General features: G+C 35.2%; 1 protein-coding gene across 3 annotated transcripts in view; it reads right to left on the bottom strand.

Annotated features, from left to right (window-relative positions):
- LOC135157060 (phosphatidylinositol 3,4,5-trisphosphate 5-phosphatase 2-like) overlaps positions 1 to 15,835 on the bottom strand; it is a 52,102-nt gene extending 36,267 nt beyond the window's left edge. For all 3 annotated transcript variants that reach the window (XM_064111525.1, XM_064111524.1, XM_064111526.1), the window contains exons 1-8: positions 14,676 to 15,835; positions 12,708 to 12,788; positions 8,189 to 8,422; positions 6,790 to 6,928; positions 3,593 to 3,687; positions 2,828 to 2,930; positions 2,119 to 2,327; positions 428 to 545 (exon numbers count right to left, since the gene is read on the bottom strand). In XM_064111525.1, coding sequence (XP_063967595.1) covers positions 428 to 545; positions 2,119 to 2,327; positions 2,828 to 2,930; positions 3,593 to 3,687; positions 6,790 to 6,928; positions 8,189 to 8,422; positions 12,708 to 12,788; positions 14,676 to 14,816 — 1,120 coding nt within the window. In that variant the 5' untranslated portion in view covers positions 14,817 to 15,835. The remainder of the gene's footprint in view (positions 1 to 427; positions 546 to 2,118; positions 2,328 to 2,827; positions 2,931 to 3,592; positions 3,688 to 6,789; positions 6,929 to 8,188; positions 8,423 to 12,707; positions 12,789 to 14,675) is intronic.
- Between the last annotated feature and the right edge of the window lie 1,539 nt (positions 15,836 to 17,374).

Genomic DNA, 17,374 nt, shown 5'->3' with positions numbered 1-17,374 from the left:
ATGGGCTGAATGATCGATACTAAACAACTAATCAAATGACAAGAATCTATCTCGGTGTCATATAATCAGTGACATTCTGGAATGAAAATCTATTTCAATAGGAAATGACTGGAACCAATCATAATGTGCGTTTCACATGCCAGAACATTACTCAGGCTTGCTTCAAATGATATCAATCTCATAACCAAATGCTCTTCTTAAATCATCAAACAACATCTGAGACAGTGCTTTCAGTGGACAGGCATGTTTCATTATATTTCTGATTTTCATTTGCTCATTACTCTGTAATTATTTGGCAAATTATGGTTTCTATAATTCTGTGAAAGTTTTGTTCAATTCTGAAAAATTTTACTTAATGCTGTTTTACTTTTATGCCAGTACCATAATTTATCTTTATTTCAGAAAAAAATTGTCGAAATGAACTCACCGAGGGCATTGGCGATACCTGTTTTGACGGAATCGGAACTGATATGAGTGATACGGTCATAATGTTCAGGTTTGACAAGTACTGCTATTCTAATATCCCACAGAGACGTCACCGACACCTACATGTAGAAAATTAAAGTCATACAAAACCATCAGGCCCATATTCAAAAGTCGGGTTAAATTTAAGCTTTGGTTTGAATAAAGTTGTGGTTTAACTATGGATAGCCAATAGTGGCAAAAATCTATAGCAGTATAATCTCAATGCAATTTAAATATATCAGCTCATTTTTCTCTCAAATTTCGGAAGGATAAAATAAGACAGCTTTCTTCACTATTCACGGGTTATGAAAGAGCATTATCATCATTAAAGGTCAAGTCCACCCCAGGAAAACGCTGACTTGAAAAAATTGAGAAAAATCAAACTAGCATAGTGCTGAAAATTTCATCAAAATCGGATGTAAAATAAGAACGTTATGACATTTTAAAGTTTCGCTTATTTTTCACAAATCAGTGATATGCACAACTAGGTCAGACCTGCCAACCTCTGGGAATGAAAAACTGTATTCTGTGATACAAAAAACTGTATTTTCCCCCAAAAAAGTGTATTTCATAATAAAATGCTTGGCGCACTCGCCCATCACGGCGCTCAAGCTGCATGCAAGCTAAAATGCGCACTGCTCTTGCAGATGAAAAAAAACCCATTAAAACTTGTGTATATCTCACCCTGGTTTTTACAAAATGATTGAAAAAAAAACAAGTTACCTGAAATTACATTGATCTAATAACCATATTTGTGTACGTTTTATGAAATAGAGACATATAGAGATGATTTTTCTCAATAAATTACGATTTTGTAAAAAAAAAACGTATTTTTTAAAGAAAAAACGTACTGCCGTATTTTGGTTGCAAAAACGTACTAAATACGGCTAAAACGTACTGGTTGGCAGGTCTGCTAGGTGAGTCAGTCGATGATGTCCATCACTCACTATTTCTTTTGTTTTTTATTGTTTGAATTATACAATATTTCATTTTTTATAGATTTGACAATAAGGACCAACTTGACTGAACCATATAGTATCAAACAATGCTAGTTCCACATGTTCGGGGAGCAATTAATCGTTGTATCACTTGACAATGAGGAGAAAATTAGAATATTTCATATTTCATATAATAAAATACAAAAGAAATAGTGAGTGGATGACGTCATAGTCTCCTCATTTGCATACCAGCCAGGATGTGCATATAACTGTTTTATGAAATTAAGCGAAACTTTAAAATGTCATAACTTTCTTATTTTACATCCGATTTTGATGAAATTTTCAGTGTTATGCTCGTTGGATTTTTCTCTTTTTATTCAAATCAACTTTTTATTGGGGTGGACTTGTCCTTTAATATTACTATTATTATCATCATCATTACTATTATTATCATTATCATTATTATTATTTTCATTATTATTATTGTTGTTAGTATTATTATCATTATCATTATTATTATTATCATCATTATTATTATTATCATCATTATTATTATTACTATGATACTTAACTGTGTAAATCATGAAGCTGCAAAATTCAAATAATATATAGAAAATCCTCAGTACTTTCATAGCCCAGTACAGAATTTTCTGCCTAAATATTATGTATCAATCCCACATATAGATTCTCGTGTATCTCAACCCTATTCACATACCACAGAGTACTCCTTCTCCCCGGGCACCCTGCATATGTTGTGTATCTCTGCTTTCAGACGATTGACCCAATCCCTCTCGCTGAGCGTGCTCTCCTGCGTGCCGATCACGTAGAGGTCATGCGGCATGTAGACCAGACGGCTGTCTCTTGTCTTCCCGTCCCCTTGGCATGTCAGCCACGATGTGATGCAGTCTGGGGGCGGGGCATCTCCTAGATAGGGCATGAAATAAACAGATTGAAATTCAAATTAAATGGTTGCATGAGAGCTAAATGTAATATTAAATGAGTAGTTATAAATGCAAACTTTCAACTTTTCAGGAAAGCCCACTCCTCCCCCCCAAAAAAAAAATCAATAAAAAATATTTCAAATGAATAACATTACATTCAATTAAACAAATTAAAAAAGACCAAAAAAAATAAAATGAAAATAACAATAAATTAATGAATAAACAAGTGAATAAACAAACACATAAATAAAGAAAGTAAATAAACAAATCAATAAATTAATAAATAAATATCCACAAAAATAAACAAACAAATAAATAAATACATAAAAACTAAATAAATGAAAATATAAATAAGATAAAATAAAAGACAATAAAAGATGAAACAAAAAAGGAATACATTCTAAAAAGGGTAACATATATAGTGGTAAGCAACTTATCTCTATTAAGAGTTCTAATTCAAGATTAATTCAAAATTAGACTTACCCATATTCCAAGTTCCGATGAAAACTGAGATCTGGTCCACTTCCTTGCTCTTAGAATGAACCATCTTCATGTACTGTAACATCTGACAAAACGTCTCTCGTTTCTGTTAAAATAAACAAAATTAAATAAAATTCAAAAAATTCAAAGAAAACAGAAACTGATCTAGATGCTGCGACAGTGAGATGCTGTTTTCAGTTTTACTAGTATATTTCAGATGTTAATTAAGCAAAAAGCATTTACCTCTTTTTTTTCTTTCTCGCAAAAAGAGAAGCCTCTCTTATCTGTATACATGTACTCTTTTTTCATCAAGGCTTCAGAAAAAACTCATTTCACATAACATCTTCAAAAAATAAAACAAACAACAGACTTTTATTCATTTTTCCATCTGTTCCAACTCTTAAATATTAATCATAATAATATTCCACTTTTATATCGCACGTAACACATCCACAGGATATATCTAAGCACTTTACAGATAAATTATTACCCCAGTCATCGGATCCTTGCATGCCCACCCAAATGTATGCGCTTTCTTCACTCCCTGGGGAACATTCTAACGAGAGTTCCAAGAATCAATTGCTAGGCATACTACAGACTGAGGCTTTCTCATACCGATACCCATTTAACACCTGGGTGGAGAGTGGCGAAGCGTGGATTGACGCCTCGCCAAGGGACGCTAGGTCATGATGGGATTCGGACATACATGTACAACCCTCAGTTTACAAGGTGAGAATCAGAACCACTACGCTTCCACCAGGGCCTTACCTTAGCATCCTCGAAGGCATATTCCTTCTTTTTGCCATTACTCAATTTAATGGCAAGTTTGGTATTACTTGTCCGAGATTTGATCAGCTGTGCAACTGAAAGAAAAAATGGCGGAAAATATCAGAAACTCTAATCGAGGGTGCGAATAGGGAGAAACATGTCGCAAAGCTTTAGTGTATCCCTTTTTAAGACTATTTTACGATTAAAGGGTACCAAACACTTATTCATTTATACTTGAGAATAAAATTATGTAACATAGCCAATAAAAATAGGAAAAGGCTTCTTTTCACAAGGACTAATAATTCTCGCTACCCCAAATAGGAACAAAAATCTCATAATGCAGGAGACGAGATAACTTTCACTCCGTCGGGTCGTCATCACCACTTCCGGTTCAGAGTCATGCTCGCGTAAGGTTCGCGATACTGCGTTTTCCACCACGCTGAAATCGATGCCAATCAGCGTAATATGTACAGATTATAATACTTTTTATTTAATGTGGTCAGTTTTGATTCCATTTGAATTATAAATAAAAATAAAAAATATGTTTCACGTGAAAATAATTTTTATTCATGTTTTTATTTGGTTATAACAAAATTAAACAAAAAATGAATATCTTAAAATTTTGCATTAAGCGACCGGCCTGACATCACGATCGTATTCGACTAGACGCTAAATATATACAGCATTCATTCCGTTCAATTTTTCGTCGACCACAAAATGGATAAAAAAAATCAGTTTCGGAACTTAAAAAATATCTTAACTGACAGAGGAATACCGTGCAGTGGAAAGCATCGGGCAGAATTAGTGACTTCAGAAAAGGCCGTAAACTGTATCGTGAAAGAGAGGGTTGTGATCACGAACTTTCCGAGCGAAAGCGACGTTGTGTTGTTGTGCATGACGGCACTGTTGATCTGAATGGCAAAACAGTGCATTGGACTTCCGAACAGGAAGTTGTACTACCGAAAAGCTATCCCATAATGCAATGCGCGTTACAGGGATTTTCCCGGATCTCGGCGAAATCGCTATTTGGGGTAGCGAGAATTGATTCAATCAATCTTATAATCAATCACAACTGTTGTAATCCATTGATGTCAAAGGGGATTTCAGAAGTAGTTTCCAGGGCCCCTGTCTTACAAAGAGTTACGATTGATCTGCTCAATCGCAACTCTATGGAAATCCATCAATGTCATAATTTTTTCTACGAAAAATTGGCACAATATCCTTTGTAAACAAAAGGCACAGTGAATTTTCAAGAAAAAGCAATGAATGCATGAATATACATCATAGTTATAAAATATTTTGAACAAGCATGCTTCATAGATGTTGACGTTGCTGGCTGTCCATAGTTGTAATTGATAGGATCAATCGTAACTCTTTGTAAGACGGGGCCCTGACTTGTCAAGTTCAAGACTAAATCCGATTCCATTTGATTAAAGCCTGAGTTTTATGAAATGACTGTGGCATAATATACATGACAAAAATATCCATGACGGTGCTACAACCCTGGGCAAAACATCTTCATACAGCTTTCTTCACAATATCCTTTGCAGCTATCAGTTGGTAGATCTTAAAATATACACATGTACATGTGCATTCATGAATGAATACAGTACAACTTCAAAGGATCTGTCATCAAACTTCTTTTCAAATATCCTGAAGATCGCGTGAATAGTTTCAGTTTCACATAATAATAAGGAATTCATTACACTGGTTTGCAATATCCTCATATGTGTTTTGTGCGATTCATCGGTAATAGAAACATGCACTCTGCAGTTATTTACTTTCCGGGAATTTATTCTCAGCTGACTATATCTATATTTTAATTGGTGATATCGGACAGTGGTCCCCATGGGAGTGATTTAGAGCCATTCCACATATATACATGACCAAGACATAAACCAAGTTATTATTCATTTATTGCATGTCCTTATTTTGTGATTATTTCTTATGAGTTCTATTTTTCTCATTTTGTGATCGCTTTTTTTTGTTACTTAATGTCAAAATGAGAATGTTTTGCTTTGTTTATACGAAAAAAATAAACTATTTAAATGTCAAGTCGACCCCAGAAAAATGATGATTTGAATCAATAGAGAAAAATCAAACAAGCATGGCACTGAAAATTTCATCAAAATCGGATGTAAAATAAGAAAGTTATGACATATTAAAGTGTCGCTTATTTTTCATAAAATAGTTATATGCACATGTCAGTGATATGCCAATGATAAAGTCAACGATGTCCCCCACTCACTATTTCTTTTGTTCTTATTGTTTGAATTATACAATACTTCATTTTTCATAGGTTTGACAATAAGTACCAACAACTTCACTGACCCATGATATCTTAAAACAATGGTAATTCCATATGTTCAGGGATGATTTAAACTTTGTTTCACAAGCAATGAGGAGAAAATTAGAATATTTCATTAAATTAAAATACAAAAGAAATAGTGAGTGGATGGCGTCATCAGTCCCTCATTTGCATACCGTTCAAGATGTGCATATGACTGTTTTGTGAAATTAAGCGAAACTTAAAAATGTCATAACTTTCTTATTTTACACCCGATTTTGATGAAATTTTCAGTGTTATGCTTGTTGGATTTTTCTCGTTTTAGTCAAATAAACTTTTTATAGGAGTGAACTTGTCCTTTAAGCTTGAAAATGAATTCAACTCAAAGTACACTGGGGTGTGAAACTGTTTGAAAATTAGGGCTTTTCTCATAACTGGTGAAGTATTCTTGTTTCAATACACCAAATTTTATGTACTACTTCAACAAAATTAGACTGCACCCCCCACCCTGGTTCAACAAATCTCTTACTACTAATAGGATTTTTGTTGCATTTTTGTACAGACTTAAGCAAAGATATATCCAAGAAAGAAATAAAACCTTGAGATCAAATGACGAATTGGACTTTACATTAGAGCACATGTACATGTACTCACAAAGCAAGATAGTAAACATTTGAGATCTGGAGTACATGTATATTACAAGGTCCTGATATAGAGCCATATGATTCGTTAAGAAAATAAGTCATACATTTCTTGCATTCGTCACTGAAAAAAGTTTTGTGAAATAGGACCCGGACATGCTCATATATCAGAAAAGTACAAACAAATTAAATAAATAAATAAAAAATTTAAATTTAAAAAATAAACACATGAAATTAAATATTGTGATAAATACTGCCTTCTTTGGTACCTTTGTCATGAGTCAAGAGCTGGACATCTTCATTCATCTCTTTACCCGTTACCTTGGCAACCACCAGATGACCAGTGGCAAGGTCAACGGTCAACTTGACCTTTGGATGGGTCAAGGATGGGACATTGAGTACTTTCACCTGATAAACAAAAGAGATATGAAAATATTAAGAATATAGAAAAATAAAAATATTTGTATACAAATTACAAGTGCTAGTTTGCAGCAAAATACCTGTATATGCAATTTATTATTGCGTACTACCTAATCTGGGTTTCCAGCTTTTCAAGAGAACAAAGTTCCCTCATTTTTCCCTGATGAAGTTTAAAAAATCCCTGATAATCATTCAAACCCATTCCCAGTTTCGCATGTTTTCTAAGTCGTTGCAGTGAATTACTTGTATTTTCAGTATAAAAACAGAAATCATGTAAAACTAATAAGTTCCATCATAACCAGTAATTCAATGGATGTTGTTATGATAAGCAACAAAATATAACAGAGTCTGACTGGCTACCGTGCTTTTAACTTTTGGGCTGATCAAAATTTCCTGATTTTCCCTCATTTGAGGCATTTTTCCCAGATTTGAGGTATCTTTAAATCTAATTCCCTGATTTTTCCCTGACTGGAAAAAAATTAAATAATTTTCCCTGATTTCCCTGATGGGCTGGGAACCCTGTAGCAGGCAAAAGTGCTAATAACTATTTCTATTGACTGGTCATGGCTTTAGATTAGGGTGGGTTATCAAATAACAATGATCAACATCCCTAACTTCTAAAACATACAATATGCATCATCTTGCTTAGGAATTAGAATAAGTACTGTACATACCAATGTTAACTTTCAAAAAGTAGACTCCAAACAGAGTTAGAACTGTCTAAAGGTACATTGTGGTCATCATTTTTTAATTATGTCCTTCATGTATATCGTTTGTATTCTACATGTGCAGTATCTAATGCACAAAAGACCAATTCATTCTATGACTTACAACTACATGATTGTACACAAATATGTACTCATGAGGGCCAATATTGCTCTCATCTATGATTTGTGCAACATTGGCTCTAACTCGTGGCATATTATCTCTGGTATCCCACTCCGAGCAATGCAAGAACTATCCATAGCTCAATCGGTGTAAGAATCATTATCATCATCATCATCATTATCATCATCACCATCATCACCATCATCATCACCATTACCACCGCCACTACCACCACCACAATAATCATAATCACCACCATCACCATCATCATTATCTTCATCATCATCATCACCATCCCCATCATCATCATCATCATCATCATCATCATCACCATCACCATCATCATAATCATCATCACCATCACCACTACCACCACCACAATCATCATAATCATCATCATTACTATAAAGATCTTCTTACCTCAAACGATGTCGGAAGAATGTTTCTTGTTGGTAGATCTCTGACATCCTTGTCGCTGGAGGAAGGCATGGTCTCTGGTACAGGCATGTACGTGGCAGGCTCATCATCCTCCTCCTCATCGTCATCATCATCTGCATCACGCATGGGATCAGGGGCCGCCTTAGAAACCAACGTAGACGACGGGCTATGGGAGTCCATACATGGCTTGTACAGGTCACGTAGTGTCGCTTTGACCTGGATACAATCAGATCAGAACACTTGATCATTGTAGTCAGGAATAAATTTTCATGCTCCAATTTTTTCATTTGATTTAAACAAATACTTCCTTGAAATCTTAGACATGCAAGCCGGGGTTCCTTGTCATAACAACGACACTGCCAACTTAGGACACTCAACCTGCTTTAAGAATAAATAACATTACAATGCTTCATCAAAATTAAGTGCAGACTAAAATTGTATTCAGTTTCTCTGTTGTGTGCAGTAATGATAATAATATAATGAAAATAGCTGGATTTATATAGCGCTTTTTGCCTGAAGAAAAGCTGCAATTATTATCTAGGCATTAGCTGTGCTCCTTTCACCTCACCTGGGTTGAGTGCAGCTCAATGTGGGTAAATTTCATGCTGAAGGAAAACATGCCATGGCTGGGAATGGAACCCATGTCCCTTAGATTGAAAGACAAAAGTCATAACCACTAGACCACGACGCCCTCACATGTACATGTACATGAATGTCAAACGTCACTGAAAATAAAACACTTCCTGTATGTATAGGACAAATCGCATTATAAGGTCTCTATGCACTTCCAATGGATTTGGATATTTACCCCAGCTTTAACCCGGTTGCCTTTTACAACACACCAATATTTCAACATCACCTAGGTAGGGACAGTGATTTTCCGTTTAAAAAAATTGCCTTTTCCGTTTCAGAAAATCTCAAATTCCGTTTCAGCATGTCAGAAAACGGAAATTCCGTTTCCCCATAGACTTTGTACACACGGAAAAGTGACAATTCCGTTTACACATTGAATAGCAAAATCACAACATGTATACTCGCACTGGTCAAAATTTGTATCTGCTACTGTACCAACAACACAATAGAATCCGTTCTAATCGGATCTATGCGGGTGCATAAAATATTTTTACAAACCCATTTAGCATGCATACATCCTCACCTTTCACATTATTAGCATTATTTCACGGTGAAATGATATTTCATCGATAATTTTGGGGTATTTGGACATCGTTATCATCAGTCAACGGCTTTTGCCAATCCGCCATCTTGGATTTTAAGACCACGATATTGTGCTGTTACATCTTCAAACTTAGAGGGCAGCAACACACGACCGTGTAGTTGAACGATATGTGTGCACATGTGAAGCCCAACCCGGCCGGCCGGCCGGGTACGGGTGCGGGGTACAATCGAGTGTGCTGATATCGAGTGCACTCACGATGTGTGAATTGTCATGATAATAGCGAAGTGAGATCGTGTTTTCTGGGGTTTTGTGGCCATTTAATATTCTCAATTTGTTGTGATTTTTGAGTAATTTCTGTTGCTATTCTGTGTATTTTGAGGGAAAATACGTTTTCCGTGATTTTCCGTTTGAAATGCCACTTTCCGTTTCAAAAGGCCCTTTCCGTGAATTCCGTCCGTTTTCCGCGATCGCGGAAAATCACTGTCCCTACCTAGGTATAAAGTGCAACACAATGAGTATAAATATCTTGCTGAAGGAACTAACGCCATGGCTGGGAGTTGAACCCAGGACCTTCTCTTTCAAAGTTCTGAGGCTAATCCACAGGACCACAATGCTCCGTTCCTTGAATCTGACTGGCTCAATGTAAATTATTCATTGATAATCACTAACAAAACTCTCTTCCTGAAACACTCCGGGGGGGGGGGGTTCACAAAGAGCCGAGTATGGCATAGATTCATGTTCAAATTTATACTGACGCGCAGATGATATGAAACACGCAATCTTATTGATAAATACGCAGTCCTCTTAGCATATCTGACTTATGTTGTGATGCCTTTGAAACTGCACACAAGTGGGAATTTGAATATGACCAATATGACTCTTTAAAGGAGAATGAAACTCTTGGAGCAAGTTAGCTTTTGTGAAAGCAGAAAAATCAAAGAATAAGATCAACAAAAGTTTGAGTAAAATAGGACTAGCAATAGAAGAGTTATGAGCATTTGAATGTCGAGATCACTAAAACTATGGAGATCCTCCCATTGGCAATGCGACCAAGATTTATGATGTCACAGATGAACAACTCTCCCCTTTTAGACACTGAAAATATACCCCAAAACACCTCTTTTTGCTCATTCTAATCATATGACAAACGATTCATCAATGATATAATGTTGTGAAACCTCTGTACTTGTCCTCTCATAAATAGAACACCTCACCTTGTGATAGACTCTATAAAAGTGAGAATATAAGTGAAATAAGTACTAAAGTAATGAGGGAGTTGTACGTGTGTGACATCACAGATCTTGGTCGCATTGCTGATGGGAGGATCTACATGGCATTAGAGATCTCAATATTCAAATGCTCATAACTTTCTTATTATTCATTCAATCTTCCTCAAACTTTGAACAATATGTTTCTTTGATTTTTCTCTTTGATATGGATTCAGCTGATTTCAAGGATTTCATTCTCCTTTAAGAAACAACCCCGGGTCTTTACAGGCAATTCTTACTACACAAAGAGTAAGGTGTGTCTTTTATGCTTTGCTTACTTCCTTCAACCAGTGTTGATTTATGATTGAATTGACAGGATACACTGAGTGAACACCCTACTCTTTGACGAATAGTTCATTGGTTTTAACGTGCGTAGGTTACGACTCTCCTATACACAGGACCAACATTTATATTCTTTCCGGTGGACGGAGTGATTTCCAACTGCATTCACACCTGTACTGAATACAGTGAGGCTCGCTTACACCCAATGCTATAGCAAGGCTCGACATTAGCGGTGGCCCGGGGCCACCAGAAATTCACTTCGGGCAACCATTATTGATAAAATGTTAAGTTTTGGTGGCCCGAATCGGGCAACCAATAATTTTCAAAGTAGCGCAATTTTTCTCCCGATTTTGCACGCATTTATCAACATTCTACAGTTCAAATTGCAAGCCATTTCGTCATGCGCCCTTTTTGTTGATCTACACACAAATACACACACACAAAGTTTGCATATTAGGCCTACAGCTATAACATACAGTAGCTATTATCCAGCCAGCCGCGCCGGCCGGCTGGCGTGAGTTTGCATGAAGCCACTGCTCTAGATCTAGCTCAGCCTATTCAGACTCTGGGAGCTGCGATAAAAAATGTTGCTGCTAAGAAATCTTCCACAGAACTTTGAAAATCTAAGTCAAAGTCACATTTTACACCAATGAAATGACATTCTACAGTCTATATTACGAAAATTTGGTGTACCCTGATTATTTGCAAGCATTAAGAAGAGGAATTATGACCTCTCTTTTGACTACAAAAGACCGATTTCCAAATGAATTAATACACATAAAAACACATAGGCAAGTACATCACAGTCCCACATGTGCATTTGTATGTATGTTGATACTTGGTTTCTTTCGAAGCTGTGTCTTTTCTAGCCAAAAATGAACAGACAGTTTCTTTCTTTCTTGTTTATAAATGACTTCTTAAACCACTCTTGAGAAAGTAAATACTTTTTTTTCCCTGTTCTTTGTTTTTTCTTTCTTCATTTTCTTTCTTTTGTTTTATTTCACTTATTTCTTTTATTATTTTTGTTTTCTTTTTGTAATATACTTTTTGAAAATTATTTTCATTTGTTTCCCCCTTTTATGCATTGTTCTAATTTTGCAGCATATTTTTCTGTGATTTTCTCCTGCTATAATATGCTGCAAAATAGAAAACAGAAATAAACTGGATTTGGGGCCTGCATAATCTAGGTTTCAGGATTCAAAGAGGAAGAAATGAAAAACCATTGTTTTGTACATCTATCTGAGTTTGCTATGCACTATTTATTTACTTTACAATTATGAGTGTGTGTCTATACGGAGATAAAAAAAAAAGTCCACACAACCTGTGAACAATAAAATTCATTTATTCTCTTTCAATCATTTCATTTTTACAACGATAGAAACAATTTATATTTTACCACAAACCAATTAGCAAAGTAAAATAACAGCAAACAAGGTTTACATACAAGATGATAAATTGAAAGTAACTTAGTGGTAGTGGCTGCAGAATTAATATTTCAGAAGTTTGTTTTATTAATTTTTAATGTTTTTCTTTATATTTTTCGGGCCACCAAACTTTAATATCGGGCCACCAAAAAAAATTATTTGATGGTTTTGGTGGCCCGAACGGGTCACCACCAAAAAGAGTTAATGTGGAGCCTTGGCTATAGCATTAGTTCTTTAATAGGTGTTAATTCGGCATGAGCGGGACTCAAACCAACTTACCCTGAGATATCTTAAACAGGCGCTCTGACTGACTGAGCTATACTGCCTTAATAATATTGATATAGACATACCTTTGACTCCAAATTTTTGACCTGCTTTTCACAATCCGCGAATCTCTTGCATAGATTCTCAGGGCTGCTCTCAAGTGGGGGCTTGAAGGAAAAAAAAAAAGATTTAAAGCTCAAATAGTTTAATGATAACAATAATATACATGTATATAGCAATTAATACAATGTTCCTAATACCTTGTTCACATTTACTCTACGGCGGCCGTACGGCAAGTCGAAAACAGCCATTTTAACATTTTTTTGTACCAGCTGCATATAGGTGATTTGAATTTAAATTAATAAACAAGTGGAATGCCTCTGGCCGTCTCACCTGCATCACGCGATTCAATATAGCAGCAGTGCTGATTTTGAAAACTACTATAACTCGCACAAGATGTTCAGTGATACTTGGTTACTCGTATTTCCACGTTTTATGAATTAGACCAATACACTTATAGAGATATGATGGCAATTCAACAAATACCCCCAACGTGGCCAAAGTTCTTTGACCTTACATGACCTTTGATCTTGATCATGTGACCTGAAACTCGCACAGGATGTTCAGTGATACTTGATTACTCTTATGTCCAAGTTTTATGAACTAGACCAACACACTTTCAAATTTATGGCTGTAATTCAACAAATACCCCAATTTGGCCAAAGTTCATTGACCCTAAATGACCTTTGACCTTGATCATGTGACCTGAAACTTGCACAGGATGTTCAGTAATACTTGATTACTATTATGTCCAAGTTTCATGAATCAGATCCATAAACTTTCAAAGTTATGATGGTAATTCAACAGATACCCCCAATTCGGCCAAAGTTCATTGACCCTAAATGACCTTTGACCTTGGTCATGTGTCGTGAAACTCATGCAGGATGTTCAGTGATACTTGATTAACCTTATGTATAAGTTTCATGAACTAGGTCCATATATTTTCTAATTTATGATGACATTTCAAAAACTTAACCTTAGGTTAAGATTTTGATGTTGATTCCCCCAACATGGTCTAAGTTCATTGACCCTAAATGACCTTTGACCTTGGTCATGTGACATGAAACTCAGGCAGGATGTTCAGTAATACTTGATTATCCTTATGGCCAAGTTTCATCAACTAGGTCCATATACTTTTTAAGTTATGCTGTCATTTAAAAAACTTAACCTCAGGTTAAGATTTGGTGTTGACGCCGCCGTCGCCGTCGCCGTCGGAAAAGCGGCGCCTATAGTCTCACTCTGCTATGCAGGTGAGACAAAAACTGTTTTCGGCTTGCCGTAGAGCAAATGTGACCAAGGTATAAGCAGCAAGTACTGTATACTTTTTATCCCACCAGAGTTAACCTGATCAGTTTCAATAAAGGACACAAGTTCACCTCCCACAAAGGGTTGATTTTAATAAAAAGGTAAAAATCAGTCAAGTTGGTCCTTATTTTGAAATCTGTAAAAAATGAAATATTGTATAGTACTTCAAACAATAACAATAAAAATTGTCAGGGAGGGACACCATCGACTCTCTCATTTGCATGCGTGTCACTGAGTTGTGGATATAACTGTGTTGTGAAAAATAAGCAAAACTTTCTAATAACGTTTTTTCTTTTACATCCCATTTTGATGAAGTTTTCAGCGGTATGCTTGTTTGATTTTTCTCTATTGAATCAAATTAATATTGTTCTGGGGTGGACTATACCTATAGTATAGAACTAACGGGTACCCATTTACTTCACCCGAGTGGAGAGAGGCAAGTGTAGATAATGCCTTGCCAAAGGACACATCTGCTGCATTTAGATTTGAGCCCGGGAACTTAGAATGTGCCTACTTCAACCTATATAAAAATGTTAAACTTCATTTTGGGCGATTGTTGGTTTAGGGGTGCCAGACACATATCTGTGTGGAATATGCCGCCCTCTAATGTTGAACCTTACTGTACATCAGCAGCAGGGAGAGTTGAATCAATGAAACTTGATGAAGGAGAGGTAGGTTTAAAAACTTACATTATCTTGAAGAGTGAATTTCTTATTGGAAGGAAGCTGTACATCAAAGAGGCACTGCATAGCATCTAGTTGGAGCTGGAAAATTCTGAGTTGTCTGTAAGATGGCAAGATAAACAAGAGGTAAATTTTTACGGTCATCATGAATGGCAGGAGGATAAATTTTGATAACAAGCATAAAAATGAATAAAGGTGGTCTTATCTAATCCACATTCCATGAAAACATACATATTTGATATCATCTGACATTCAACTCACATACTCTAGTTACTTTTCGATAAACTAAATTCATATTTTGCACATCAATTTTCACAGTCTAGGCAAAACTTCAATCTGTGCAGGGAGCTCCTCTTTTTAAAGGAACATAAATCTTATGGGTCCTCTGCATGAGTAGCATTAAACAAAACTTACTCAATATTTTTATTTCACGTAATTTAGCCAGTTCTGAGCCCATTTTGCTCAATACATTTACATTCCATGTACCTTGGTTTGTAATTTACAAATCTGTCATCAACATCACACATCATAATACATGTACATGTACATGTACATGTATACATGTACTTCCACATTTAATGATTATAATCAATGCGAATACATGTTTTAATTAAATTGAATTGTGGAAATGAACAAACCGCATGAAACCAAATATCTATTCAGTAGTCTACTTGCTAATCCACCATCACTGTAACCCAACACTACACTTAATCTATTAAAACCTCAAAGTCAGTAGGGGCATTTACACTACAAAATATACTTATTTGAAATACAATATTTCGCAAAAAAAGAAAATATGCAACTATTTACAAAAACAGAGCAGCCATTGGAGGCATACATGTGTGAACAACTGATAAAAGAATGTAAAAAATTCATATACTACTTTTTCAGAAAAGTATAGAGTGGTACTCTTGGCACAAATGTGATACAATGATTTTCCACCTTGTGAATAAGTTCAAAATCTTACAGAATATTTAAAGAAATTAAAATTCTAACTATAATATAATTGCATGCATGATTAACAAAAATTGCCATGCTTTCAATGCATGAAACATTCTTTGCATGATTTATGCAGACAGATTTTAAATTGAATCCAAAACGGCTTTTAGCTATTTGTTTTATTTTTATATTCTAAGGCAAGGTTACTTGTTAGTAATTCACTAAATTTGAGTGATGTTACTTATCAAATAACAACTGGATGCATCAGTATACTGTTTCAATAATATGTTGTGCAGCCAGTATCACAATCACAATCGGGTGATACTTGCTATTCTGTTACATGAAGTTCTAAGAGGAAATAACAAAATAAATTCCCCTTGATTTTTTTTCCATGTACCATCTTCATTGTCCATTGAAATCGCACGTTCTTTGCTTTTGGAAGGAAGTGGTTTGATGATAATACACACTATTCATGTCTTAAAGGGATTAGTTAGCTCCGTTATACTGCATTGATATAAATGCATTTCGTTCTTTGTGATTTTTATAACATGATGAATATCTTCAGTATGACCTGCAAGAAAGGGAAGTTCATATCATTTCAGGTAAAACACAGTAGTTACAGCAAACAATCATTTCATGAGAAAGTCTTTAAATCAAGGTTACACATACCATCATATTATCATACATCTTGTTCTGGTACAGTAAAATAAACTTATCTTTGTGAAATCATGAAATCTTAGCTGAAAACCGATAATCATGATGCTCACTTTACACAAGAAGGCATATGTGGGAGAGTGTATTAATATTGGTCGGAAAAATACCAGACATTTTATGGAATTCTGTGCTTATATTGCTCATTTCTTTATTAGCAATTACACGTTTTCACTATTTGGCACACATTTATCATTAATACAAACAAACACAATGGGTGGTCATTTTATCGGATTCTGTTTGAGCTCATTTTGAGATCATTACCACAACTGTTAATTACCTTTAAAGAAAGAAGGTGAAAAAATAGCACATGTTGACAAGTTGACCACCATTTACCTCTCAATGAATATATGTAACTATGATTCAATGAGGTTGATGCTTAGATACAGTACGTTACTGACAATGTTGCCAATTTGCACTTTATCATGATTGTCAACAAGTACAGTACTTCTATTGCGCCACCAATTAAATAGATGATATGTTATGAAACTGTCCTTATTTCTGAATGGCATGTGATACTTGGAATTAAAATGAAAGTCATTTTTTTCTCTCTCTCTTCCTGCACATATGAATGATACATATATGTTGTAGGCTAACAAGGATCGATAGACGACTGAAAAAGAAGTTGCAACCAATACAGTGTGTTCAAGGTAAAAAAAAGGAGTCTAAGATTGAATTGTACAATCAATTCACTGATACATACACAGATTACATTATAAGACAAAGAGCTAATGAGACCTTAGCTTGTTAAAGTTGCAATGAAATTCCAAAAAAGCAAAATAAGCAGAATTTTATCATATTTTAATGTCAATGCCAATCTGACAGCACTGATAAAAGCTTACTTGATCCAAATATGATAGAGTAGAGAAAGCATATTTATGTCTAGTTTACAAAACGGGGAAGTTCCTTGAGAGAAATGAAAGTTACGAACAGGAAATCCTTTATGGATAAACATTCTTTCACCTGTTTCTATCAAATATGGGCCACTTTAGGGTTTTCTAAATTGGGTATAAACAAAGACAATAAACAACCACAATCAACAAAAGACAATTATG

Source organism: Lytechinus pictus, chromosome 16 (assembly GCF_037042905.1).
Source record: "Lytechinus pictus isolate F3 Inbred chromosome 16, Lp3.0, whole genome shotgun sequence".
Taxonomy (NCBI): domain Eukaryota; kingdom Metazoa; phylum Echinodermata; class Echinoidea; order Temnopleuroida; family Toxopneustidae; genus Lytechinus; species Lytechinus pictus.
This window is presented reverse-complemented; position numbering and strand designations above follow the sequence as displayed.